This window comes from Stylophora pistillata, chromosome 1 (genome assembly GCF_964205215.1).
Source record: "Stylophora pistillata chromosome 1, jaStyPist1.2, whole genome shotgun sequence".
NCBI classification, from domain to species: Eukaryota; Metazoa; Cnidaria; class Anthozoa; order Scleractinia; family Pocilloporidae; genus Stylophora; species Stylophora pistillata.
The window spans coordinates 8,820,883-8,848,588 of NC_142519.1; the positions used below are offsets into that span (position 1 = coordinate 8,820,883).

The following is a 27,706-nucleotide window of genomic DNA, read 5'->3' on the forward strand; positions in this document are numbered from 1 at the left end:
AGAGCGAGGGCCGATATTCTTCCAGTACGGTCCCGAGCAAGCTTGGTTAATAAGAGATTTATCATACGACTGAAGTTCAATGGGACACAAGTGCGGTATCATTGGGGACCATTCGGGACAGTGCTCGGTCCAATACTGAGAGAATATTGGACCGACAATAGAGCATTTTGATAGGTTGATTTTAGTCTGACTGCCCGAGTCGTGTAATAAGTCGTCCATAGCAATTGTCCGAAAAAAAGTAGTACATGAAAAGGTCCAATGGTCGAAAAGTCAGTTATACTCTTGCATCTATGATCTTAAGGCAAATGATATGATCCATCTCAGGAATGTGCCGTTAAGATTATCAAGAATAAAGCTATCCTCCCTGGAGAGCTGTTATGTCTGTGTAATGTTGAATAGTTTATAACGCAAGGTTAGCTTTTATTCTTATTTGTTGTTTTAGACAGATTGTGTCTTCGTCGAGAGTTTCAACTCTAAAAAGCCCTGAAATTTATTGATACCTGTCGGGAAAAGATCGGAGCACGAATAGTAGGAAATGGTCCACGTGTTGCATCATGCACAACAGTACGTCCCCAACACACCTTGAACTTTAAGCGTCACGCGCTCCGAAAAGAAAGAGCTCAGTGCGCAAACTCAAAGCGTGACCGAACCCCTTTTGTCACGTTTGCATTACAATGTTTTCTTCTTACCCCTATCACGTGCGTCCTAAGTGACCTTTTGTCATGGAAAGTCACCAAGGTCAAATAAGCCCTTCCAAATCATTCTTAATGCTCAATCCCTGTTTTCGTCTGAAATATAACCATCCTCATTTAACTTTTATGCGGTTCGAATAGTAGCTGCTTCGAATTGTTGGTAATCTTTACGGTTTAAAGCCCCGAGGGTTTGTTGGATAGTCAACAAAATTATGCACGGGGATGCTCTGTCTGCAGTTCTGAACCTAAATTATATTTCTGGTGTTCTACTCTTCTAAACAAATTAACTCTTTTGATTGAGTCTTTTCCCCTCCATTTTTTGATCAATGCTACCTGCCAGAAAAAAATATCCCCAGTCGGACGGTTCGTTCCTGTCGCAGCCTATGACAAGTAGTATCACGTCCGTCTTCCCCCAACGCTAAGCATGCACGAGGTTTAAATTCTGCAGGTCACCTTGAACTATCAAAGGTTGCTTTTGGAGCGTGCTATGGAAAAAAGGGAAAAACGCGAGAAAATTGTCAAAAAATAAAAGAGATAGTGGCTACTCTCCTTTCTTTCTCCATTAGAGAATGTTTTCGGCGTCTCGACCCCTGAGCATGCTTTCCCGGAGACAACGCTGAAGCTTTGTATCTAGTCGTTATGCAACGAAACGTTCGGAGTCGCCCTCCCCAGTCACGCTAACCGGAAACGGAAGTTGCCCATCGCGTTCCAAATTTTCCCTTTACACCAGAATACGTGTATTTTTTCAGGTTATGAAGTTTAAAAATGCCAGTTCACTTACATTCTATTACATTTCTACATACTGTTGAACTATAAGCGAACTAATTATGTGTAAATGTTTGGATTAAGACTCTCAGAGAAATTTCTTCGGTTATGTCACACCTGCACGTGCATGTGTCAGGTTATATAAGATTAGTTGGCACGTGCCTTCGTCAAACTTCCTTGCACGAAGATATTGGTCTGTACAGTTTGTATGATAGCACTACACAACCGTGTTTTCTCTCTCGTAATTTTCCTCATCTAGCGATAAGAACTTAATGGTAAGACTTCCCTGAAAGAGAACTTTTACTTTGAGCGGAATGTAATCAACATGGCGGAATCAACAACTACAGAGATCGAGGGCGAAAGAATATGTCGCACTCCATCCGTGTCTCTAAGCACAACCAAATCGAAGGGGCAAAAAGTAGGTTTTTATTTTTCTTTCGAATAGATTTTCGATATTATAAGAACAAGCAGAGGTGTTTATGTAAAATTCTCGAAATTATTTTCGATTCAAGCCTTGATACTTTGCTTATAACTCTAGGTATACCTGTTCGGTTTGTTACTTTTATACTTGACACGTAATCACGGCCCTAGGTTAGATTCTCAAACATGTACCGCAAACGATGGACACTTCATTAAATTATTGGCACCAAACTGAATAAGCGTTTGTGCCTGTAATGTTCGACATAAGACAAGGGAAACAACAATTGTAAATATATAGTCTGTGTTGTCTTCGGCTAGTATAGAAATATATAATATATAGAGTAATGTATTAAAAATGATCTATTAATATTCTCAAATATTGAGCTTATGGATTATTTAAAATCAAATGCAGTTGTCTTTCTATCTTTTGAAACAATCCATGCGATGGAGTTGAAACATTTCCCGCTCTAAAGTAATAAAATCGTTTTACTTCAGATTTTGTTTAAAATTTGCCATTTTTTGTTGACCTTCAGATGGAATATTCTCATAGACTTGCTGAGAAAAGACGAAGGGATCGAATGAATATCAGTATTTCCGAAATTGCACAGATGTTGCCTTCCTCGTCGGTCTCTAAGCAGGTATGTTAACTGTTTCGGCTGCCATCACAAATTGTAAATACATCTATTTAATCATGTTTATTCAATACTTTAACACCGTTAGGTTTATTGTATTGACCAATCAACGATCCAGTTTTTAAAATACTTTCTGTTTGGGTCATGTTAGTTGTTGTTATTATTATCACTATTCACGGAGTAGTAATCCATGAAATTTATGTGTATCGGTCCTGAGTGCAGAGGATGTTTTAACGTCTGCTATTAAAACTACCACCTACTGATCCCAAGTGACAGGTCATCTGTTTACACTAAAAACAGAACTACCATTTAAGTTAATGTTAGTCTCCTTATTGGATTTGATATGCAATTGTTAATGTAGTGTTGGAAGCATACTGGATATAGTCTTTGAAGGATCTACTGGATGGTCAGGCCATTCTCTTAATTTTTAAGCATCATACTAGTTAAGTATAACTATTACACTAGCGTCAGAATAAAGGCCATGGCATGGGTGAAATTCCATTAATTTGTCGTAAAGTAATTAAAATACATCTATGATGTGGAAATAGCACACAGGTTTGAATCCTGTGTAATTTTAATTCTTTGTTTGCATTACTTTCAAGCTGGAGAAAGCTGAAATTCTTGAAAAGACCATAAGTTATATTAAAACACTTCAAGGCCTTACTGGAGATGCAAAGACAACCTGTGACACTAAGATTTCAAAGGCCAAAGGTGAGTCTAAATTTTGTAGCTTCTTTATGGTCATTAATAAGCAAAAGCTCTTAAGTCTAAATATGATTCTCTAGATTAGTTCTATAATGCTTATCATATGCTTGGACACATACTTAGGAGTCTGTTTAAATGTTCACATAAATGAGGTATTTTAAGTAGGGGAAATAATGGCAAGATATATATGGTTCTCCCAAAAAATTACATTATGTTTATGTTCAAAGGGAAAGAAATACTTGTCAACTTTATTCATTTATGATAGTAGTGACATAGATATGTTATTTTCCATTTTGTTCTTTTCTTTTTAATCAAGAAATAGTAGTAAATTATTACAATGTGTGTTTTGTGATACTAAGGCTCGTGGACTGGATCAGGTATCTGGTCGCTTCATTCCAAGTCACTATGTTCCATCTCATGAATGGTCATTTTGTTCCACAAAATAGACAGTTTATTTCACAAAAGAGTCACACTGTTCCACGAACAAATAGTTGGAAATAACAGAAGTCAAAGAAGGTCAAAGTAGCTAGAACATAATAGCAAATACAATTCACCTTGTTGTGCAATTCAAATTGCCTGTTTGAACACTCACCTTAGCCTCCTATCATGCAATCACCCAGCACACAGTACAGTTGATGTTTCTATCCTAAAATATTTACCTTTATTATTACTTTACCATTTTATCCTTAAAGCAGTTAAGACTTAAAACCCCTACAAAATTTTTTTTCTCCTTTTTTTGTAATTTCACCCTTTAAAACCCACGCACGCAAATTGATACTTTTCTCACTTAAATCAAATTGAATTAAAGGACAGACCTTGGTTAGAATGTACATGATACCTTGCAAAGAGAAACTAAAAAGTAAAACATAGTGAATATACCAAGAAACAAAGTGACTCTTTCATGGAACAAAGTGACCACTGCATGGTACAAAGTGACCATTTCATGGTACAAAGTGATCATTTCATGGTACAAAGTGATCATTTCATGGAACGAACTGACTATTTTGTGGAACAGAGTGACTGTTAGATGGAATGAAATGACCATGGAACAAAGTGACCGTAAATCCAGGATCATCTTTACAGCTTTTGATCAACACCCCTTCACCTCTTTCCTCTGCTTCATAGCAAGGACATTCAAAATATGTTCATCTGTGACCTTTGACCACAGCAAATGATGTCATCTTAACTGGAACATAGCCTAAAGTTTAAAATCCTTGGTGTCAAGACTTACATTAGAAAAGTGCACTGTTCTATACCTATTAATTGGAATATGAATATTTCTTTTAGAAAATCAAAATGTCATGGAACCACAAGAGAGCCAACCCTCTACCTCACAATTAGACATGAATTCCAAGTATTACAATGGATTTAGTGACTGTGTCAAGGAGGTGTTTCACTGTCTTACCAATGTTGAAGCCATGGACATTGAGCAGCCTTGTTTTCAAAGACTCATGCGCCATTTGCAGACTGAGCTAGAAGTTTTGTGTAAACAAGTGGACTTAGTTGGCTCTGATGATGACTACAAAGACAAGTTTTCAAAGGCTCTTCTTGATTTATGGCAGAGCAAAAAAAGCCCTGAGAACATTGAAAACCCTAATAGCCAACACAAATCCTCCAGTGGGGAGCCTGCTTCCAAACGGGCCCGTCGAGATTCTGATAAGAATTCATCCAGTGATGGTCACGGAAGCAGTTTTTCACTTGGTACAGTGAGTAGCAGCTCAAACAAGGAGAGAAGGAAAGTTACCCTGGGTACAAACTGTATCTGGGATGAAAATGGAAGCAATCCAGCAAACACGAGAAGCAACAGCAGTGTTGAAGAGAAAGAAAAAGATCCAATCCCCAACTCTTTCAAAAAGGAGAGTGGGAACAATTACGACAAGGCCAACTGTGATGCTAGTGGTTATGTACGTTGCAGCATGGGTTTGAACTGTAAATGGCCCAGCCATGGTCTTGATAACCTAATTCAAGCCACACCCATTTCACCTCGAACCCCTTACATTCCTAATCCTTACACTTTGCCTACCTATGCTCTACATCCATCTGGCACCCACTTTATCCCGGTGGTTCTTCATTTGAGTATTCCTTTGCCTCCATTTCCTGATACAAATGGACGTTTGAACCCAGTACCAAATGGATATCTTGGTGCATTTAACCAGATGAGAATGGGGTATCCTCATTTCCCATATTTTGCCGGTTTTCCCTTTTCACCACACCTCACCACACCTTTTCAGCATGGTGGCCAGAATCCTAAGGATGAGTCAGGACAGAAGCAATATCAGTCTAAACAAAGGGATCCAGATCCTTCAAACACTAATCATGAACATTTGTCAGCTAATGCCTGTACAAATCAAGAATTGTCAAACACTGTTGAGTAGACAGGTTGATTATTTATGTTTTAATTAAGGAATTATGAAATAGCCCTGCTCCATGTTGACATTTTATGCTGTACCTGAATATGCAGATAACGGAATATGAATTCTCTGAAGCTGACCATTATTGAAAAGCATATGCAAATTTTTCTTATATTCAGTAGAACTGGTCTATGGAAAATGGGGTGTCATCCTCCCTTGAGAATTTCAGAGCAAGACAGGCTTGAACTTACAATTCAGGGAAGGAGTGGAATTTAATACAATTTGATATTGCAAGTCAGTTTGGACTTGAAGGCTGCAAGTTTGAATCTATAGCATCAGAAAATCCTGGTGATTATTGCTTTAAAGGAGGTTCCTCTAATGACAAAATGCTGCCCTTTTTTTTAAGTCTGCAGCTCACTCATAGAGCCAGTATCCTTTCAAAGATATGTGCTGCCAGCAACTGACTGGTTTACACTATTACAATATCAAAGAAAGCAATTGAGTCCTAAACTCTCAATTAAATTGTTACTCTAAGGACACTCAGAGACTTAGGTAGCTGAATGTACTAGTATGTGTTTGTTCGTTACATTTCTCCTGTTGTGCATTGCCATATATACCTACCGGGGTATATGGATATATAATTGTATATAGAAATTTATATCTAATCCTGAGTTGTACATTATAGTCACCAGGATTCACACATTGTGTTTTCCAGCAAATGAATTGTATCTCCATGATTTGTTTATCAAATGCTGCATTTACGCAGTAACTCATGGAAGGTGCGAGAGAGGACACTTTGTTACTGTGCTGCCAGCATCTGGCCAGTTAACACTAACTTGAACTGAATGATGGTTACTGATTTGAATATTTGTAGTTTAATTATGTGACCTTATTGACATGCTTAGACTTAAATTGGGAAGCTGAATATTCCCTAAGTCCTCCTCGTGTCTCTTGACAGAAGGGTGAAGAATATGTAAGGCTGTAAATAGTATGCATGTGTAGTGTTTTGTCAAGGTATGTATTGAGCGAGCAGCTGCATGCCTCTGCTCATTAAACTCGTCCAATTGTTATGCAATTAATTTACAGTGAGCTTTTTTATCACTGCAACCCAGACTGAAGAGCCAAATGCATGGTCCACACGTCACCCACTAGATTGCTGGCTAAAGTGAAATATACCCGCTATGACTTAATGTTACAAAGAAATATTAAGACGTTATGTATGACACGATGCAAGCTTGTTTGAAACCTTTCCTCTCTATTGTAACTTAAAAAGAAGTGGCTCTTACTGAACAGGTTGACGAGAAGGGTAAAGACTACGAGATAATTACTACACAAATTAAAGCGGAGAGAGTAAGTTGGTTACTTAATAATAATCATCAATTTAACCCCAGCATCTATTTCAATCTGAGTTACTTAATACCGTAAAAGAGCAACTATTTTTGTCGTGCACCCCGTCCCAGATCAAAATGTTAAGTAAGTAGAACCTTCACAAATGGATACCTTACTGGCTTACAGGTGCATGATCCTTACCTAGAGGACTCATTTGGCAATGATACACGTACCCTGCAAACAAAACCATGATTCCAAATACCAGCGCTGAATTACCCACGGCAGAACAAAAACGCGACAATTAACTGCCCACTATGATATTGAGTTCACCTCTTGCTATAACTTAACCATTGATATACGAATACCGGGGTATCTTTTGTCGTGGAGTCTACTTAACAATTTCAGAACGATCGACATACCTTTGGGCGAGAGCCATTTTTAATCCCATGACTACAACAAGGTCTTGTAAAAAGACACGGCAAGGCACAAGATCACGGCAACGAGACAATTACAAAGGCCTGGGAACTACACAGCAGACGATTTCGGAAGACAGCCTGCACTAGTACAATAATATTGTGAGCTGAAAGAGGAAGAAGATATTTAAGCTCGTTTTTCAAGGTGAATTTATTTAGTCCTTGAATGATTTTACCTTGGAACTTCCCAAGGTAGAGTGGGGGTATATCCTGTCAACAATTCTCGCTAGGTCACGAAGTGCATGTAGGTTTTTGTGTTTCATGTCGCAAAAATTTTCTTAAATGTTCTTTAAAATGTTCTTACACTGTTCGTAAATGCTCTTCTTTGATTTTCACCTGCGCTTGTTTCAGATCCTATATCCAGCTTCCCCGGCATGGGAAGACAAAGTTGATGTGGAATGCAAGAAGGCTCAGTTTCTGACTGTGATAGCGCTGCTGCACTTTGTTTTAGTCAGTCCGTCTATAATTCGTCCATTTACAACTACGACACATCGAAAAGTTAGATACTAAGTTAACACTCGCATGAATAAACGTCCAGAAGTATTTGATACTTTTGAAAGTATGTATTATTGATCTCTTATTTATTCCCATTTACACAAATTATGGAAACAGATAATGGCAGTTTTCGACGATATCTTAACGACAGGTTCACCAAAGATAAGGAATCAAAAACAACACGAGATAACGACAAAGTAATCATCGTTTGGATCCCGATATTTCCTCAAGGTTATAAATGAAAGGAAAATTTTTGCATCATGAGCGAGCGCATGTCCAAGGTGGTCATTTATAGTGAACTTATGACCAAAAAGTTGCCGACGTTTTTGTCGCGTTTGAATGAAATAAGTAAAGATTGCGAAAAAAAAGTACCAGTCTCTGAATCGTTCTGAAGTAATTTAACGTTTTAAAGAATGATGGATTTAACTGCGTGATTGTGAGGGTGAAATGTGCGAGTGTTTGGAATACGGTCGGTATTTTCCTTTCGTGACCACGGCACGGGCTTCTCGGGATAAAGCAAGAGATTTTAATCTATTAAAATGAATGAAAGCGTCACGCGTTGTGTGACGCGGTGTTGCGCGAGGAACCGCTGAGAATTTGAACGCGTTGTATGGAATAGCATGGGGAACAAAATATGGTCGAACTGCAATGCTGAAAATTCCGAATTGTGAACATTTGCACGTAAGATCGATAAAATTTACCCACTCATTGCGTGTCCATTGTGGTTTTCAGCGATTTCCGCCGTTTTGGGCTTACAATGGTATAACATTGATGGTAAAACATCAGTGTTATACCATCACCGTTATTAAAAAACTGGCACATTGCCCCTGAGTTTTCGATAAAATCAGAGTCAATGTACCGGTTATTCAAGCGTCGTTCCAGCGGGCCACCACCGCGTCCGACAAATTGATTGGTAGTCAGCACTACAGGCGTCACAAAACGACCTAAACGATTTACTGAGATAACTGATCACTTCATGAGCAATGTCATCTATTGACACAACTTGCACTTATTGCAAAAGGATATACATTGATGAAATAGAAAGATAACTAATCGACCGATTCCGAGAACACCTTTGCGACGTAGAAAGGAATGTCAAGGACGCATCCAAACCAGTGGCTAGACACTTAATCTGCTTAATCATTCTAAGCAGCACATGGCAGTCTGCGGCCTTTCCTTTCATCGAGCCAGTCCGGAAAGCCGCAAAACTAAATATGAGCAAAACATCTACTTTTCGAGACTTTTATTTAATTAGAATTATCCCCTCGTGGAACAATATTCCAGTTGATGCTAGGCAGTCAGAGTCCCTTGGCTCTTTTAAGCGCAAGCTTAAGGAGTTTTAATTTAACAGACTCTTAAATGTCTTCGATGGCGAAAATTATCGCACTTTTAAAATGATGTGTCCTAAATGTCCTCGGATAAATACCCACTTGGTTTGCAGCTGTTAGTTTCTAGTTATTGTCTTCTTTTTGTGTAAATGTATTAGATTTAGGGGATAGAGGGGATAGGATGCGTAGTTTTTGAGGGTTGGGTTGGTATTTAAACCTAGTAGGGGACTCATGTCCTATTGTTTATATACCAGTACTTTGTATAAATCCTTGAATAAATAAATAAACTCTGGAAAAAAAATTTATTTTTCAAATCTGCTTTCTTAATCCTCACGGTATCAACGAACGCTTTTCATTCAACTAATTTATATATTATTGTTTTTCTTCTTACAAACCATGTTCCCGCCAATAGCGTAGCTCAATTTTCTGCATATAAACATACACACAGCCCACAATTCCTCCATTCGCTCTGACGAAAGGCAAACGCCCGAGAAGTCAGCTTTCAAACTATTTACGATGACCCATTTACATTATCAACTCAGTTGATATAACTAAAATTACCTTGTTATACTCCCCCACCGACACAGCACCACTGTTTCTTGAGAAACTTACGCTCTTTACTCAGTTTACTTACTTTTACAGGAAAGATATGCCTCAATCGAACTTTGTTACCCACTTCAGAAATACACGATTCAGCAAAATTTAACTTGACTGAAGAGGAAGAACTTTCTCAGTTAGAATTGTTAACATTGCAAAAGTTTGACGACGAAACTACTCAAGGAATTATATAAAGCGAGGGGTTTCAATAAGAGAGTAATGACCAAAAATTTCGAATAAAAACAAAGAGATACTCATCAGTATGCTCAATTAACTTTGGACGGAAAGTGGTATTTTGATCTGGTGAGCTTGAATTTTAGGAAAAGATTCAAGAAAATAGGGAAGGTACATCGTTATAAATGAACGAGTTGATGCCGATTAGAGTGAAACGGGAAAGAGCGCTAGCCAATAAGATGCAATCTTCATTAAAGAGCAAAAACTGATAACACAGCCCGGAAAACCGATGGTGACATGAAAATAGTCCATCTAAAATTGACCTTAATACAAAAGAATGTCTAGGAGTTAGACCTACCGGCTGCAAATCTTGACTGCATGCATATTGGCAAAGTTTCTTAAGAATATACATAAAATCAGTGGGGATGGTTATAAATCTGACATGCTACGTTTTCAGAGTAACACATAGGTTCCCATCCGATGGAAAATGTTCCTTTAAAATTCTCATCGGTAAGCAGTTTTAGGCGTTAGCATGACTGGCCATTATTTCTCAGCTGTTAGACAAGGCAGTTGTCGCCAAAAAAGCGAGATGTGGTTTGTGAAAACAGATAGCAAAGTTACTTAGAGAATCAATAGAAAACTCAGGCATTCAAAGAATCGGAGAAAACGTCAACAACCACCCTGTTTGGGAACCAAGCTCAATGAGGCTGTTTATGCCATCGTGCTAATATTCCAGGTAAAAGCGCTCAAAGTTTGCAGTCGTGCAAATCAGCAAATGACACCACTAATGACTTCGTTCTCCCTCTGCCGAACACTAGAAGATACTCAATGGCTATGCGGATTTTGTGGTTAACTGTGAAAAATCAAAATTAAACTTTCTCTGGCATTTTCATCCATCATTTATTACCCACATGTATAGTACAAGAGTACAAGTCTAGAAATAGGTGTGTAATATAGGTATTATTTTTCCCTGTTGTTAGTTACAATTTCAATCAAATATATTATATAGTACTAAAGTGCGTATAAATGTAGACATAGAAGTGACTGCGCTAGTCTTCTAATTAGTCAGACATTTATTTTCGTTAATATAACCTCCACGCTGAATCCGTTCTTCAAATTGGCGAAGACTAGTTTTTTTCCTCGGCTTGGTACCTCGGTTCCTCTTCTGACCACGTGAACCCCTGGCACGTAACCAGTTGGAGAACCATGTACCTTGGGTGGTTTTTTAAAAGTAGTGCTCACAGTGCGTGCCAAGGTGACTTCAACTTGGATCTCATTGCTTTCTATTCGATACAACTCCCGAGCTCCGATATCGCCGGAGGTTTTCAAGACTTTGCCGGGGAAATTCAGGTCGGGGTAACTGATGCTTAAAAACAACTCCCTGGGATTTTCTTCAGCCATAATTCTGCAAGGTCTGTCCACTTTTTCAACAAGTCCCCAGGAAGTAAGAGGGGTGTATGGGTTCGCCTGGAAAAAGACGTAGCCGTAGATTGGAACCACGATGTTACCACGTTCAGGGGAAGTTTCAAACCGAACCACATGAGCCTCATCGTCTTGCTTTAAAACCCTGTAAAGCTTAGAGTTTTTTATATTTTTCTGCTTTTTCCAATAATGGTCAGCAGAGAATTTATATGAAGGAGTATTTATGTGAATCGCGTACTCGTAACTCCCATCTCCTCCACTGTGCTCAAGCCAGGCAGTCCCGTAGGTGCCACTGGATGGTTTAGCCGAGGACGTTTGCGAGTTTTGTGTTTGTACATGAACCTTAAGATTGGATGCACTTGATCTTGGAATGTAGTAGCTGTTGCCTTTGGTATCCACCAAAGTGGTATATTCCTTTGGTTTACTTGAAGAAGATGGGATCAAAATTGGGGTCGTGGCTGTAAAAGGAGTTGAATCATCTTTGAGCTCACCGTCAACTTTAATGGACGAGCTGTCACTTGTGAGCTTGTCTTGAAAAAGGGTCGTCTGAGCCATTGTTGCCCCGCCATCTACTATGTTGATGTTGCTTCCCAGACAGACCAACACGTTTTGAAAAAAGAAAACAGATTTCTTAAAGCGTAGCTTTATATTGGGAAAGGGGTGGCTCGCTTCCATAAAACTGTACCTGGGTTGGCGGAAGTCCATGCCAAATACTCCACTGGATAAAGGCTCCGGCCCTCTGTAGGTAACTCCTCCAGCAGAGGAGCGGGGGCTGAAGTTTCTTGCTTTTCTCAACCTCGTCTGAGCAAGAGTCAGGCTCATTGTTGTGGCTCCAGGTATTTTTGTCCAATCCCATCCATTGTTTATATCGTGAACCTTCAGCGCCTCTTCGCTGTTCGCTATTAGCATTGAACCATGACTCTGATAGGTACCAAACACATTTTCAGGTTTTTTTACCTTTGTAGATCCCTCAAAGTCCCAGACAAAGCGGTTAAAGCCTTTTATTGTCACTGCCCAGTCCTTACGACGATGAACTGAGAGAGCAGCAAAGTTTTTGGACCAATGGCCTTCAGGAGAGGGCTCAGGAGATGTACCTGTAGAAAAGACCTATGTTCGAGAAAAAAAATCATAAAATCATCAAAATTGCTAAAAATAAAAACATACACTTTTGATCAAGCATTTGGTTAAGTAATATAACTATATTTAAAAAAAACAGTATATTTTTACGAGATTATTAAAGGGGAAGACTTTTAAACTCTCGAGCAAAATTCCCTTCAAGTTCTCTCATTTTTATAGAAAGTCGGTGCTTCTTTGTCTCTTTAGGGGGCTGCGGTGTAACACTAAAGTGTTGTATTGCACTAATTGCTGGAAAGTAGGCAGCAACATAATTGTTGTTATATCGTAATACTCTGGTACACACAAACAAGTTTTTAATTTAAAGCGCGATTTCGACCGCGTCTTTCATCGGAACTGCAATGAGTTTTCTTTATTCTTTATAACAATGAGCCCAGACACGATTCTTAAAGGGGTGTAGCGAATCCAAACTTCTATAGTGATTTAACTTATAGAAATATGATTCCTTGCACTAAGAAAAAATCTGACTAAATTCCTTCATAAGATTGAGGTCAGCAACTACGTGGATAAACATCCAGCAACTCTCAGTTAATGAATTCAAAACTTACGGTGGACATAATTTTCAGTGATCCAAGGCTGTTCATATACGATTTTCCCTTGTCAACTGTTCCATCCTCCAAGTACTTCTTAACAAACTCGTCTGTAGGCTGGTACAAACGTAAAAACATCCCAGCATTATTTACAGCAGGAACCGAGATTTGATTGGCAGGGGTCGATGCCAGAGGTCCAGATGGATGGGAAACACTGATGTAGGCGTATGCTGGAAGAATTTTTATCAAAATCTTTTTGGAGTAGTCTACAATGCGTCCACCGACACTGTTTGGTGTTGAATACTTTACTGCTACCAGCCTCATTGTTTCAAGGGCTTCGCGTAGATTTCGCTTTGACTCATCTGACAGTGCAAAGTCCGTTCCTTCTAGGAGGTATTGCACTTGTGCGGCTGTGTGATATGCATGCGGAGCATACGCAGATGCGTAGAATGTCTTGTGATGAAAGCCGGTATAATCAGGTTTGATGACTCCTCCAAAGGCTTTGTTGATACTCAGGGCATTATCCATCCATCTTTTCAAAGCATCCATATCCCTCTGCCTTTCCTTTTTTTCCATATCCGACTCAGCAGGCATTATCAACACAATCATGAGCCGAAATAGCATTATTGTGATCATTCTGTCAGCCGTTGTTCCACTATACTCGAAAGTCGATTGATAAACTTCACCAAAGTCATTATACCACTTGGCAGTATTTATTAAGTTCAGAAGTCTTGATCTGTATTTACTGTTCCCATGTAAGGTGTCCTTCAGCAAGAAAAGAGTGTGCATGTACCCAGCACCACCGCGGTTCATTTCATGATCCAGGGAGCCTAGTGCACTTCCATCAGCCCATCCTTGATCTTCGATGTAATCAAGCAGTTTAATTATTCTCTCAAGGCGGTTTTGGTTTTCCTTTTTCAATATTTCGCGTACTTGGTCTGGTGTGTAAGGTTTACTCAGTCTATTGAGGTACTCGCGGAACTCATCCTGCCTGTTTTTATTGTTTCCACAAATCCTTATGATGGCACCGTCCACAACGCCTTTTTTAGTGGAGCTCAATTTTTTAGTTTCTTCTGTCACAGTCCGGGAAACTTCTTCGGGACGGGATTTAAGATAATATTCTATCGCTAAAGGCAGCATGATACGCATTTGGACGAAGCTGAATTTTCTTGTTGGATCCGTCGAGGAATACGCTCGTGTTCCCTTGTCACAACCACGACAAAACAAAGGAGGCGCGGTTATCACTGTCTTTCCTGAGTCGAGCGTCTTAAAGACAAGTCTATCGTATTCCAAATGTGCAGCGTCAATACTCTTCACCAGTTTTTTCCAACGCTGCTTGGTTTCTCCAGAGAAGTCATAGGTAGTTTCACTTTGATCGCAATACCAGTTTTTCAAGCGACTCTCGATATGAGTGAGGCTCAAGGATTTTGAAGCGACAACCGTTGCAGGAAGGCCAGTCGGAGCCTTCTGACTCCAACGGTAGCTTTGTTGCCAGAAGTTGCTTGAATCATATAGCGAGCCGGAACTAGTGAAAGGTGGAACTATTTTGTCGCGAGACTGCATCGACATCCCTCCCACGAAGGCAAGCATATCGATGTATATTGTGTCGTGATGTTCCAAAACAAAATCAACTCTATCAATTGCAGCTGGAGATTTGAGGCTGTTGGCTATACGTTTGCATTCTTCATACGACACCCATATTCCCCGCCAGCCCTTAAATCCCAATTCAATATTAAATGATCCAACCTGGGTTCCTCGTTCAGTGTCTCTAAATCTCACTTTCATACTCCTTCCGGATGAGGCAGTCTCTTTGTAGATCCACATCTTCACACCTCCACTCGTTAATTCACTTCCCGCGATGCGTGCGGATTGGCTTCTGCTGTACCTCAATTTCGATGCTCCTCTGGCGCCAGATTCCCATTTCAGTGACTTTTTGCCGAGCTTAGCCACCGATGTTGGGAAAGTTACTGTCCCTCCCGTTGATGTTAGGCAGTTTTCCTGTGATGTCCCTTCGAAATCTAATAGCTTCTGACAATCTGCAATGAATGCCAAAACAACATTATGATAAAAGGACGCCACTTCTAAGAAAAGACCGCTACAATGCACTTTTTATCACAACATGAACGTCCAGCTTGACCATAAGGGATTTTATTGTTTTCAAATCTTCAGTGGCGCAAAGGTCGAGATAAGAACGCTGAGCAAACTATGATTTTCGGCTCGTTTCTAACATTTAGGCTAGGAGTACAGTGAGAATTTAAAAACGCGAGAAATTGTTCTTTCAGGAGTCGAATAAAGAGATAGGCCTTTTATCAGTATGAAAACAGCACATGAATTTTGAACATGTTATAGAGGTAAAAAAAAAATAATTTCCACAATGGAAGATTTGTATGAATAGTTTAAATGATTATTTCGTAAGGAAAACGATCCTTGTAAGATCTTGACGATATGGAATAATATATAGATTTAGCCAAGCCTAAAAGCGGAGCTCCCAAGCTCGTAATATTAATGATAACATAAAAGATGTGCATTTGCCAAGACTCGCCTGAGACACCCCTCCCTCTGTTTTGATAGTCTCCTTTACCCTTCCCGTGCAATCTGAAGGCACATACATACGAACGTACACACGGTCAGTCACGTGACAACCAAACGAAAAGAGGTTGACCATATTCCATGGGTATGGGGCTCTGCCCCACGCTATTAAGGTGGTTAGCCCTAAGTTACTAATATAACCTACCGTTTTGAGCCCATGCAGACTCCACCAGCAAGAGTGCAAGCCCAGTCAAAACCAAACAAAACTCTCCTCTTCCAGACATACCTCAAAACAGAAAATGATAGACATGAGGCGGATAAAGAAGATGAGTAATTCAAAAAGGGACATATTTCTCTTATACTTTACCGAGGAGGGTAATCGGTAAGGTAATCAAAGTCGGTTCATGAGACAAAATTCCTGAATCAAGGCCTATTCAACAAACGAAATTAACATTTTACTTGGAATAAACCCATTTCATCAGAAGATAAGAATACAAGTTAAAAGGTTGTCCAGCGTACGCGGAGGAGCAATTTACCAAGTACTTGCCCCAAATACGTTAAACAGGGATGAACTGTCTACAATAAAATATTTTAACACACTTTTGCCGAAGGCAAGGTTTTGTCCCGATTTTTTTTTCCCTTTCTTTGATATTGTTACCGTCGAAATCTTATTTCGACAAAGTATATCAAATAGTTTAGCACTTCAAAAAAACTGCCAAGCAATAAACTACTGAACTTACCTGTACTGACAGAAGGGAACCCTCCGTTGATTGCCCTCCTCTACATTCTAAGTTGTTCTCTATTTAAAGCAAACTATCATCCCGTGGAAATTGTTGTGCAGTCTTGCAATGGAAATCTGGTCGTGCTCTGATTGGCTGTGTAACAACTTATTACTAAGTCTCCTACAAGACAATTGAATCATGAGGGGATGACAGCAGAAATTTACGATCGAAATGCAAGAAGAAATATGGTTATGAACTAATAACCTGCTTTTGACATCAGAGAGCAGAGTTTCTGTGTGAGGTGACAAAGTTTACTTGTACATCTGCCCTAACAGGACTGTATGCAAGAGTTCAATGGAACTAGGAGATTATGACAGCAGAGAAAAATGTTTAAAACGTGTAGAACATGTTTACCTTGGTTATGAATTGATGACTCGCTTCTGATACAAGAGAGCTCAAGAAATGAGGGAGATAACAACGATAAACCAATTCTAAATCTGCTTTTACCGGACAGTATGCTGTAAGTTAATGGGATCGTAAAGCGTGAAAGCAGGCATTACGTCACTGACCGTAACGATCTGGAAAAATTGAGAACCTGCTACTTTTAATTACAAAAATCAGCTAAGAAACTTTTCTAACGAAACGTTAAACTCTTTCCAATTCTTTTTGAGATAAACCTTCCACGAATTAACAGATTCGACTGGAAGATATCATAAATTTTTTCATAAGGTGGCTCACATTTGTCACGATCTTCTTACTCACTTTTCGAAAGAGGGCAGCATTGCAACATTGCATGATTAACGAAAAAGCGATAACCATAAAACTCCAAATGAAAGGAGCAACCTGCTTTTCACGGCAGAAATTGTGACTAATGAGATATTACCAGTTGAAAGTTACTTCCACTAACAAATTTCTCTCCCCACCATTTTTTTGTCGCTAGAACCTGTGTCTGCCATAAAAAAAAGAAAAAACCAAAAACATTTTGATCTCTTATGAACTCACAACCACTTGCCATGTCTGTAAAAATGTATTGTAAATGCCGGAGACCGCATTAAATAAAGAGAGGGCCTTCATTTCAGCCGTGATCATGAGTTTGGCTAAGACGTTATCTGCATTAAAGTTTTCTAGTAACATTGTTAACAGTTCCTTCTTGAATTTTTTCTTAACATGCAGTTCAGATTCGAAATCTGATACTCAAATTACTAAAGCGTGATCGTGAACAATCTTAAAAATGCAGGACAACAGCATGGTAGGACACTAAGGTTCATGGGATGCGATCCTGGTGGATGAATCGCGTATGACTGTCCCACATTTGCTAGACAATGAATATCATCTTTCTATCCAAAAAAAAGATCAGCAAACAGTTTTTGTATTTGTAATCAGTTCAAGGATAATTTGATTTAAATATCTATGAACATCTTACATTTTCCTTCTTTTTTCTTTTCTTGTGTATCTTTTTATGTTATTTTTCTCTATTTTCGCTTTCCAGTGTAATATCAATTAATTCGTTACGAAGAAAAATTGACCCGCCTCGATTTTCATTTGCTATCTGCGGGTTAAAGGAATATCTTGTAAGTATATAGGAAAACAAAAATAAAATTGGGTGTGAAAAAGTGTGTGAAATATAGCTCTTTAAAATGCAGTATCGTGTGGTCCACACTAAGATAGTGAGCCATCTAGTTACAAATTAAATCCCATAGAGAACAACTCAGTAAAAGCCATAAAACGCTTTCGGTGTCTCGCTACACATTTCATAATCGTCTTTACTGACTATAAAGCCTTAGAATTAAAAGAGTAGCACACCCGAGCTTGAGGGCAGAAAAGCTGTGTTTCAAATCCAAATAATTGACAAGGTCAAAAAAACAACCTGCCTTTGTTACCAAAAATATCTCGAGCACTAGTAAATAACATCAATTAGCATTTTTCTATTCTTTACATGTTGATATTTTGACAATGATTTCCAAAGAGTCATCTGACCGCTCTAAAATTGTCTCTAGATGTGCTAAAAGAAAAAGGGGCACGAACATCGCAACATTTGGAAAAAAATGAGTAACCTTTCAGTACTATCTTATTCATTGCTGTGTGGGAGCATAGCATTACAAAAACAGGTCATGGACAGCGAAAAAGCGTCAGCTAACCAGTAAACCTTGAATTAAACGAGCAACCAGCTTCTTACAGAAGGAACTCTGATTAATAAATGAGATATAACCTTTCCCTAACACAATTTTCACCATTTTTCTGTGTCTAAAACCACAGCCTGCTATAAAAGACTATTTTAAACTTAATCTCTAATGAACTGGAAATGCCAGAGACTACATAAGATAAAAATAGGGCCTACTTTTCAGCTGAGAATGTGAGTCTGGCCAACACATAATCGACACGAACTTTTTATAGAAAATTGTTAGGAGTTCTTCCTTGACTTTTTAGCTTGTGGGAGGAAAACTATGTTCCAAACCCCACGAATTGACCGGGTTGAAGAAAAAAAAATCAGCCTGCCTTTCTTGTGAAAATTTACTGAATCCAAGAGAATTCGTCCAGCATTTTTTTTCTTCATAAGTAGCATGTTGTATACATGATCTCAAAATGATAATCTAATCGCTCCAAAGTTGTCTTTAAAAGTGCTCAAAACTAGAATACGGACGCCGCCATATTGAAAAATAATTCTAGTATCCTAGCCTCACACCCATGACGTCCCAGTTTTAGTTCATTGGTATTCGGGTTACCACCAAAATTTTGTCATTTGAGTCGAGAATTAGAATACCATTTACGTAGGTTGCTTAGAGGTTGAAAAATTAAGAAATAGAGAGAATTTGCCAGGTCACAGGAAGGAGGCCAGGGATCCCGTTTCTCGAAAGTCCCGGTGCCCTTTTAGGGTTTGATTAGATATCTCATGATCTTAGTTCTAAGAAATAGCAGCGCGGGTCTTAGCTAAAAAATCAGTTCATTCAGTTTCGTCTCCCTAATACATCACGTTTTTCTGCTGAAATTAAAAAAAATTGACATATTAATATTAATGCGAACATGGCCAAATTGTGAATTGGATAATCTGTCAAATTTGTTGAGAGCAAAGAGACTCTCTTTGAAGGTAGCTAGAACAAATTTTATGGAATTTGAGTCTTAAAAAAGGAAGCGTTTTACTTAGACTTTCAATGAGAAACAAGATATTATAATCTCCCGTTCTATGTCAATCCTCTAGAACGCCTTGCTTTAATTTTGGGGGGTGCTGCTGAAGGGTGGGCACAACAGGGAGCTGCTGAACGGAGTAACAAGTGAATTCGCCAGTTCGCCCCCAATCACCTTTGTGAGTTCTCCCCTTAACGTTAATTATAACATAACCAAAGTAAAGCGCGCGCTCTGATTAGTCAATTTAGCGTCCCCCATTTGCCCATGGGTGTACGCTGCTGACGTGAGCAAATGCAAAGACTATTTTTCCGCGTGCGATTGTTTTTTCTGGTCGCGTAAGATTTGTTAAATAAAAGGGAACTCTTTAGCTACAATGTATCAATGTTATATTATAAAACAAATGGTAAACACCACAGCGTACACTCAAGAAGCTAGAGTCGCTCTCGGCTAGCGCCTCGAGCGACTCTTACGCTTCTTTCTTGCTTAGCAACCTCCCGCGTGCATCCATAACTCAATAGTGTACGCTGTGGTGTTTACCATTTGTTAAAAGAGTTCGCTCCACCTTTACCAATTCGCACGCAAATAAATCGACTCGTTTTCCGGCCTTAGAGCATGTTTACGTCCTGTCGAAATCATGATACTTTTGCGACCAACATACAATTTTCACAGCCACACCATAACATCGAGTTAGGTCAACAGCAGGGCTGTTACAATCAATACTTACAATCAATACTTTGAAGCGCTTTTATATCTCCTCCTAAAATCCGAGTCCCTCTAATTTCTCTACATAAAAAAAAAATTGCAAAGGAAAAATGCTGGAGTTTCCTTCGTTTCACAAAACTAGCAGTCTTGTTGTTTGTCTTCGCTTCATAGCTGTTGCTTTCTCTGCGTGAAAGACGGATTGTAACAAAAGCACATAGAAGCCTCTATTTGGCTTCTTCAGTAAATTCTCTTGTGCATTAAGGGTAGTAGGAATCTGGCTATTTTCAATACCTTCAAACTGTATTGTGGGGATAGGAGCTCACTGTCATGATGTATGGGGCTCAAGACTTATTCTGAACTGTACATCCGGGAATCGTAATCACAGAGAGGTAAACAGTAATGTTGGAGTTTGCAGAGATTTCTTTTACTGTAAATACGGAAAAGTTTAGTTTTGTGGAAAAGTGAAAATAACACATAAGTCATGTCACAATTTCATATTGTCTTATTTTGACTAATTGACCCACTCGATACCCCTGTAAGAGTATGAGTAGCTATGCGCGGGCAGTCATGAAAAATAGTTTCGAAAGAGTCGCCAATGCATTGGTTCCCAGTCTAAAGTCCAAGGGTCATTTATGTTTATATTTTCAATCAAAAAAATTTCCTCCCTCGAAAAATTTCGGAACATATTTAGGAAACAACCAAATCTACGTATACAACTCAAAGCACGCAAACTCCTTTAATTTATCATTATATGTGGAATAAATATTTCTTGTTGTTAATTATAATCTTAATCAAATATGTTGTTTAGTATTTGAAATACATAAATATGTTTACAAAGAACGACGTAGATATGTTTCCATGGAAGTAACCACATTAATCCGCTAATAATTCAACAATTTATTTTCGTCAGTTTAACTTCCACGCTGAATCCGTTCTTCAAATTGGCAAAGACCAGTTTGTTTCCTCGGCTCGGTTTCTCGGTTACTGTTCTGACCACGTGAACCCTTGGCTCATAGCCAGTTGGAGAACCATGTACCTTGGGTAGTTCTGGAAGAATAGTGCTCACAGTGCGTGCTAAGGTGACTACGACTTGGATCTCATCGCTCTCTATTCGGAACCTCTCCCGAGCTCCAATGTCGCGAATGGTTCGCAAGACTTTAGAACCAGGGAAATTAAGGTCGGGGTAACTGATGCTTAAATACAGCTCCTCGAAAGTTTCTTCAGCCATGATCCTGCACTGTCTGTCTACTGCTGTAACAACCCCCCAGGAAGGAAGAGGGATAGATGACGTCGCCTGGAAAAACACGTAACCATAGAGTGGACGCCGGATGGTATTACGTTCAGGAGATCTTTCAAATCGAACCACATGAGCCTCATCGTCTTGCTTTATAACCCTGTAAAGCTTAATGGTTTTATCAGTTTCCTGCTTTTTCCAATAATAGTCAGCAGAGCCTTTATATGAAGGAGTATTTATGTGAATAGCGTACTCGTAGCTTCCATCTCGTCCACTGTGCTCAAGCCAGGCAGTTCCGTAGGTGCCGCTGGATGGTTTAGCCGAGGCTGTTTGCGAGTTTTGTGTTTGTACATGAACATTAAGATTGGGTGCACTTGCTCTTGGTATGTAGTAGCTGTTGCCTTTGGTGTCCACCAGAGTTGTGTATTCCTTTGCCGGAGAAGATGGGGACAAAACTGGGATAATGGCTTTAAAAGGAGTTGAATGATCTTTTCGCTCATCATCAACTTTAATGAACGAGCTGTCACTTATCAGTTTGTCTTGGAAAAGGGTCGTTTGCGCTTGTGTTGCCCGACCTCTGTTTACGGTAATGTTGCTTCCCAGACAGACCAACACGTTTTGAAAAAAGAAAACAGATTTCTTAAAGTGGAGATTGATTTTGGGATCGTCTGCGTAAGTAAATCTGTAATTTGGTTGGTTAAAGTCCATGCCAAATAGTCCACTGGATAAAGACTCTAATCCTCTGTAGGAAACTCCTCCAGCAAAGGAGTTGGGACTGAAGTTTCTTGCTCTGCTCACCCTTGTCTGAGCAAGAGTAAGGGTCATCGTTGTGGCTCCAGGTATTTTTGTCCAATCCCATCCATTGTTTATATCGTGAGCCTTCAATGCTTCTTCGCTGTTCGCTATTGACATTGAACCATGACTCTGATAGGTACCAAACACATTTTCTTTTTTTCCCTTTGTAGATCCCTCAAAGTCCCAGACAAAGCGATTAAAGCCTTTTATTGTCACTGCCCAGTCCTTACGACGATGAACTGAAAGAGCTGCAAAGTTTTTGGACCAATGACCTTCAGGAGAGAGCTCAGGAGATGTACCTTTAGAAAAGACCTATAATCGAGAAACAAAGAAGAAAATCAGCAAAGAAGCTTAAAATCAAAACATAACTTTGCACCAAGTCGTTTAGCTAAAATCTGAGCTAGAAAATTCAGGTTATAAGGTTATAAGGTTATAATTCAGGTTATAAGGTTATAAAAATCTAAGGCTATCAATATCTCGAAAGAATACGCCTTCCAACTCTCTTTTAAGCTGTTTTTTAAGACGTTGGTCCTTCATCCTATCGTTATAAGGTTGCGGTGTAGTGTTGTATTGCACGAAGGAGAGTTACAAGTCCCAACAAAGTAGTGTATTGTGCAAAATGCAGGACGTTAGATAGCAACATATCTATTGTTGAATCGTTACTTACAAACAAGTTTTTCATCGAAATATCAAAGAGATCAATTTTTTAATGTGAAGCAACACAATCATATTAAGCCCAATTTCGACGAAGTCTCGCATTGGAATTGCAATGAAAAAGGATGAACTCGCGTTGAATTCTCCTTTTTCCCTTTTTGTATCAATTATTTCAAATACTTGGCCTGTAACAAACTGGAAGGTCACGAAATTCCCAAGTTATTGGTTACCACAAAAATAAGGTCTCAAAAAGGGGTGTAGCGTGTCCAATACCGCATTGTTGTTTTACCGATAGGAATGTGATTCCTTACACTACAAAAAAATCTGATAAGAATCCTTCAAGATCGAGGTAAGCAACTATATGATAAGCATTCAGCAACGTTCAGTTAATAAACTCACGGTCGATATAATTTTCAGTGATCCAAGACTGTTCATATACGATTTTCCCCTGTTAACCGTTCCATCTTCCAAGTACTTTTTAACAAACTCGTCTGTAGGTTGGTACAAACGTAAAAACATCCCAGCGTTCTTCACAGCAGGAACCGAGATTTCTTCAGCAGGGGTCGATGCCAGAGGCCCAGACGGATGGGAAACACTGATGTAGGCGTATGCTGGAAGAATCTTTATCAAAACCTTCTTGGAATAGTCTACAAAACGTCCACCGACACTGCTTGGTGTTGAATACTTTACTGCTACCAGCCTTAATGTCTCAAGGGCTTCGCGTAAATTTTGTTTCGACTCATCTGACAGTGCAAATTCCGTTCCTTCTAGGAGGTATTGCACTTGCGCAGCTGTATGATATGCCTGTGGAGCATACGCAGATGCATAGAATGTCATGTGATGAAAGCCTGTATAATCAGGTTTGATGACTCCTCCAAAGGCTTTGTTGATACTCAGGGCATTATCCATCCATCTTTTCAGAGCATCCATATCCCTCTGCCTTTCCTTTTTTTCCACATCCGACTCAGCAGGCATTATCAACACAATCATGAGCCGAAACAACATTATTGTGATCATTCTGTCAGCAGTTGTTCCACTAAACTCGAAAGACGATTGATAAACTTCACCAAAATCATTATACCACTTGGCAGTATTTATTAAGTTCAAAAGTCTTGCTCTGTTGTTAGGATCCCCATGCAAGGCGTCTTTCAGCAAGAAAAGAGTGTGAGTGTACCCTGCACCACCTCGGTTCATTTCATGATCCAGAGAGCCTATTGCACTCCCGTCAGCCCATCCTTGGTCTTCAATGTAATCAAGCAGTTTAAATACTCTTTTAAGGCGGTTTTTGTTTTCTTCATTCAATATTTTGCGCACTTGGTCCTCTTTGTAAGGTTTACTCAGACTTTCGAGGTACTTACGAAACTCATCCTGCCTGTTTTCATTTTTTCCACAAATCCTTTCAATAGCACGGTCCACATCGCCTTTTTTAGTGGAGCTCAACTTAGTAGTTTCTTCTTTCACAGTCCGGGAAATTTCCTCGGGGCGGGATTTTAGATAATATTCTATCGCTAAAGGTAGCATGATACGCATTTGGACGAAGCTGAATTTTCTTGTTGGATCTGTCGGGGAATACTTTCGTGTTCCATTGTCACAACCACGACAAAACAAAGGTGGCGCGGTTATTACTGTCTCTCCTGAGTCTAGGCTCCTGAATTCAAGTCTATTGTATTCCAAATATGCAGCGTCGATGCTACTCGCCAGTTTATCCCAACGCTTCCTGGCTTCTCCAGAGAAGTCATAGGTAGTTTCCCTTTGATCGCAATACCAGTTTTTCAAGCGACTCTCGATGTGAGTGAGACTCAAGGATTTTGCAGCGACGACCGTTTCTGGAAGAGGAGTCGGATCCTTCTGACTCCAACGGTAGCTTTGCTGCCAGGAATTGCTTGAATCATATCGTGAGCCGAATCTAGTGAAAGGTGGAACTATTTTGTCGCGAGACTGAAATGACATTCCTCTCACAAAGTGAAGCATGTCGATGTATATTGTGTCGTGATGTCTCAAAACAAAATCGACTCTATCAATTGCTGCTCGAGAGTGGAGGCTGTGAGCGTAACGTCTGCATTCTCTATAGGACACCCATATTCCTCGCCACCCCTTAAATTCCAAATTGATGTAAAACGATCCAACTTGGTTTCCCCGTACAGTGTCTCTAAATCTCACTTGCATACTCCTTCCGGATGAGGCAGTCTCTTTGTAGATCCATATTTTCACGCCTCCTCGACTTAATTCACTTCCTGTGATGCGGGCGGATCGGGGCCTGCTGTACCTCAGTCGTGATACTCCTGTGGTGCCAGATTCCCATCTCAGTGACCTTTTGCCGAGCTTGGCTACCGATTTTGGGAATGTTATTGTCCCTCTCATTTCTGGTATACGTCTCAGGCAGTTTTCTTGTGATTCCTCCTCAAAGTCTAATAATTGCTGACACTCTACAATGAATGCCAAGACAATATTATGATTAAAGGATACCACCATGAAGAAAAGACTGCAACAATTAATGTACGTTTTACCACTGTGAATACATTTGGCTTAACTTAGACAATTTTTTTCAAATGTTCAGTGGCGAAAGGGTTGAGATGAGAGCGTTGATCGAATTTTGATTTTCAGTTCTATTCTGAAATTTAGGTTCAGAGTACATCGGGAATTTAAAAACCCACCAAGTTTTTGGTTTAGGACATGGATAAACGAACAGGCTTGTGTTTAGAAGTCTGCAAACAGCAGATAAATTGAGAACACGGTTTTAAAACAAGAAAGGGAAGTTATCTCTGTACGATCCTGAACTTACTAAACATTGAAGTTGTATGATATATGCAGTAAGCTCTAACTTACTTAAAACGTACCGTTTTGAGCCGTTGTAAACCCCACTAGGACGAGTGCAAGCCCAAAAACCAGACAAAAACTTCTTCTTCCGGACATGCCTCAAATCGGAAAATGATAACGATGAGGAGTTAAGGTGGGCGATTCCCAAAGAGACTACTTTACCAAGAAAGCAGGTCTAAGGTAATCAAAGTGGGTTCGTGAGAAAATATTCCTACACGCTGATTGGTATGATTGGGTGATTGGACACTGAGTTTGACTGGGCGTTATCATTGTGATATATAATGAGTTTCATACTTGGTGATGAATCCACCTCAATAAACCTCCTGCATATTTTTGGGGGTGTAATAAACGTCTTTCAAATACGGGAGGGTATCTGGAGAAATTATCAAATGCTTTCGTTATAGATTTAAAAAATATAAAATGATAAAAAATGTAAAAAATACTATTTAAAAAGCCAAATTTAGAGACTGCTATTGAAAGTCATTAAATTATATTGACTCAGTGAACATCAAAGGTTGTCTATCAAAACGTTTTGAAGAAGTTTGCGAAGATGGAATGTTACGAGGCATTTGCCCCAAATACAGTAGACAGAGAGATCAAAGTAATGCGTAGGTAACCAAAAACCATGCAATGAAAAGTCCATGATAAAATATCCGCTGAACGCACCTTTTCTGAAGGCAATATTTTCTCCCGATCTTCTTCCTTTTCTGTGATATTGTTTCGGCCGAAACCTAGTATCGACAAAGTGTATCCAATAGTTAACCACTTTTCTTTTTAAAGCAAGCTATCATTCAGTGGAAATTGTTGTACATTTTAGTAAAGGAAATCTGGTCGTGCTCTGATTGGTTGTGTAACATATTATTACTAAATCTCCTGTGAGGCAATTGAATCGTGAGGGTATGACAGCAGAAAATTACGATTGAAATGCAAGAAAGAGACATAGTTATAAATCTATAACCTGCTTCTGACATCAGAGAGCAGAGTTTATTTGTGAGATGACAAGAAAGAGACATTATAAATCGATAACCTGCTTCTGACATTAGAGAGCAGAGTTTATGCGTGAGGTGACAAAGTTTACTCATCTTTAAATCTACTTTAATAGGACTGTATACGAGACTTCAATAGAATCAGGAGAGTATGACAGCAGAAAAAAATGATTGAAATGCTTGGAAGATGTTTGCCTTTGTTGCGAATTAATTACCTGCTTACAGGAGAGCTCAGGCTATGGGAGAAATGTTGACAATTAAAAATTTATTCCTAAATAAACACTATGCTGTAAGTCCAAGGAATCATAAAGCGTACTAGCAGGAATTACGTCACGGGTTGGCCATAACGATCACGAAAAATGGACAACCTGCTGCTTTTAAGTAAGAACCTTTATTTCCAAAACGTTTTACTCTTTCAAATTCTTTTTATGATGAAGCTCCCAATGATTAAGACCTAGATTCGATAAGAAGCGGATTTGATGGCAATTTTCATTTGGGGATAGGTACACCTCCAGTTCATTGACTAGAAGGAGGACAACATCACTCTTGAACAATGTACCGCCAACGAACTGAAAAGCGACAGCTAACAAGCGAACTCCTAACCAAACGTTCAACCTGCTTCTCATAGTCAATGAGATATTACTTTAGTTTCTCTCACCAGCACAAATCCCCCCCGCCCCCACCCTCGTATCATTTTTTGTGGCTAGAGCCACTGTCTACTATATGGAAAAAAAATTTTTTCACCTTAAACTTTTTGATCTCTTATGACCCTACAACCAATTTTCGTGTCTGTGAAGATGTAGGGGAAAGTCCAGAGACTGCACTAGATGAAAACAGAACCTACACATCAGCCTAGTGTATGAGGTTGGCTAAGATGTATTCTACCTGAAACTTTTCTTGACTTTTCCTTAAACATACAGCTTAGATTCAATGTCCGTCACTCGAATCACTAAAGTGTGATCATGATCCACATCTAAAATATAAGAGAACAGAACGGTGGGACGCTTTTATATAGGATTACGATACTGGAAGGTGCATGGGATTCGAATCCTCGTGAACGAATCGCACGTTTTGTAACTGTCCCACGCTCGCCACTA

The 27,706-nt window shown here is 39.3% G+C and overlaps 3 protein-coding genes across 3 annotated transcripts; 1 reads left to right on the top strand and 2 right to left on the bottom strand.

Annotated features, from left to right (window-relative positions):
- The first annotated feature begins 1,618 nt into the window (after window positions 1-1,618).
- On the top strand, window positions 1,619-6,644 carry LOC111326718 (uncharacterized). The gene is made up of 4 exons (XM_022930775.2): window positions 1,619-1,875; window positions 2,411-2,515; window positions 3,112-3,220; window positions 4,502-6,644. Exons 1-4 carry the CDS (start codon window positions 1,783-1,785, stop codon window positions 5,587-5,589), a joined length of 1,395 nt encoding a protein of 464 aa, XP_022786510.1. The 5' UTR covers window positions 1,619-1,782; the 3' UTR covers window positions 5,590-6,644.
- A 4,079-nt stretch (window positions 6,645-10,723) lies between these two features.
- On the bottom strand, window positions 10,724-16,374 carry LOC148741141 (uncharacterized). The gene is made up of 4 exons (XM_088734422.1): window positions 16,317-16,374; window positions 15,782-15,862; window positions 13,066-15,083; window positions 10,724-12,490 (listed from the first exon to the last, which is right to left on the bottom strand). The coding sequence occupies exons 2-4, from the start codon at window positions 15,858-15,860 to the stop codon at window positions 11,027-11,029; spliced, it is 3,561 nt and encodes a 1,186-aa protein (XP_088590548.1). The 5' UTR covers window positions 15,861-15,862; window positions 16,317-16,374; the 3' UTR covers window positions 10,724-11,026.
- A 4,466-nt stretch (window positions 16,375-20,840) lies between these two features.
- On the bottom strand, window positions 20,841-26,364 carry LOC148741142 (uncharacterized). Its single transcript, XM_088734435.1, has 4 exons — window positions 26,290-26,364; window positions 25,644-25,721; window positions 23,206-25,232; window positions 20,841-22,464 (listed from the first exon to the last, which is right to left on the bottom strand). Exons 2-4 carry the CDS (start codon window positions 25,717-25,719, stop codon window positions 21,013-21,015), a joined length of 3,555 nt encoding a protein of 1,184 aa, XP_088590561.1. The 5' UTR covers window positions 25,720-25,721; window positions 26,290-26,364; the 3' UTR covers window positions 20,841-21,012.
- Window positions 26,365-27,706: the final 1,342 nt, after the last annotated feature.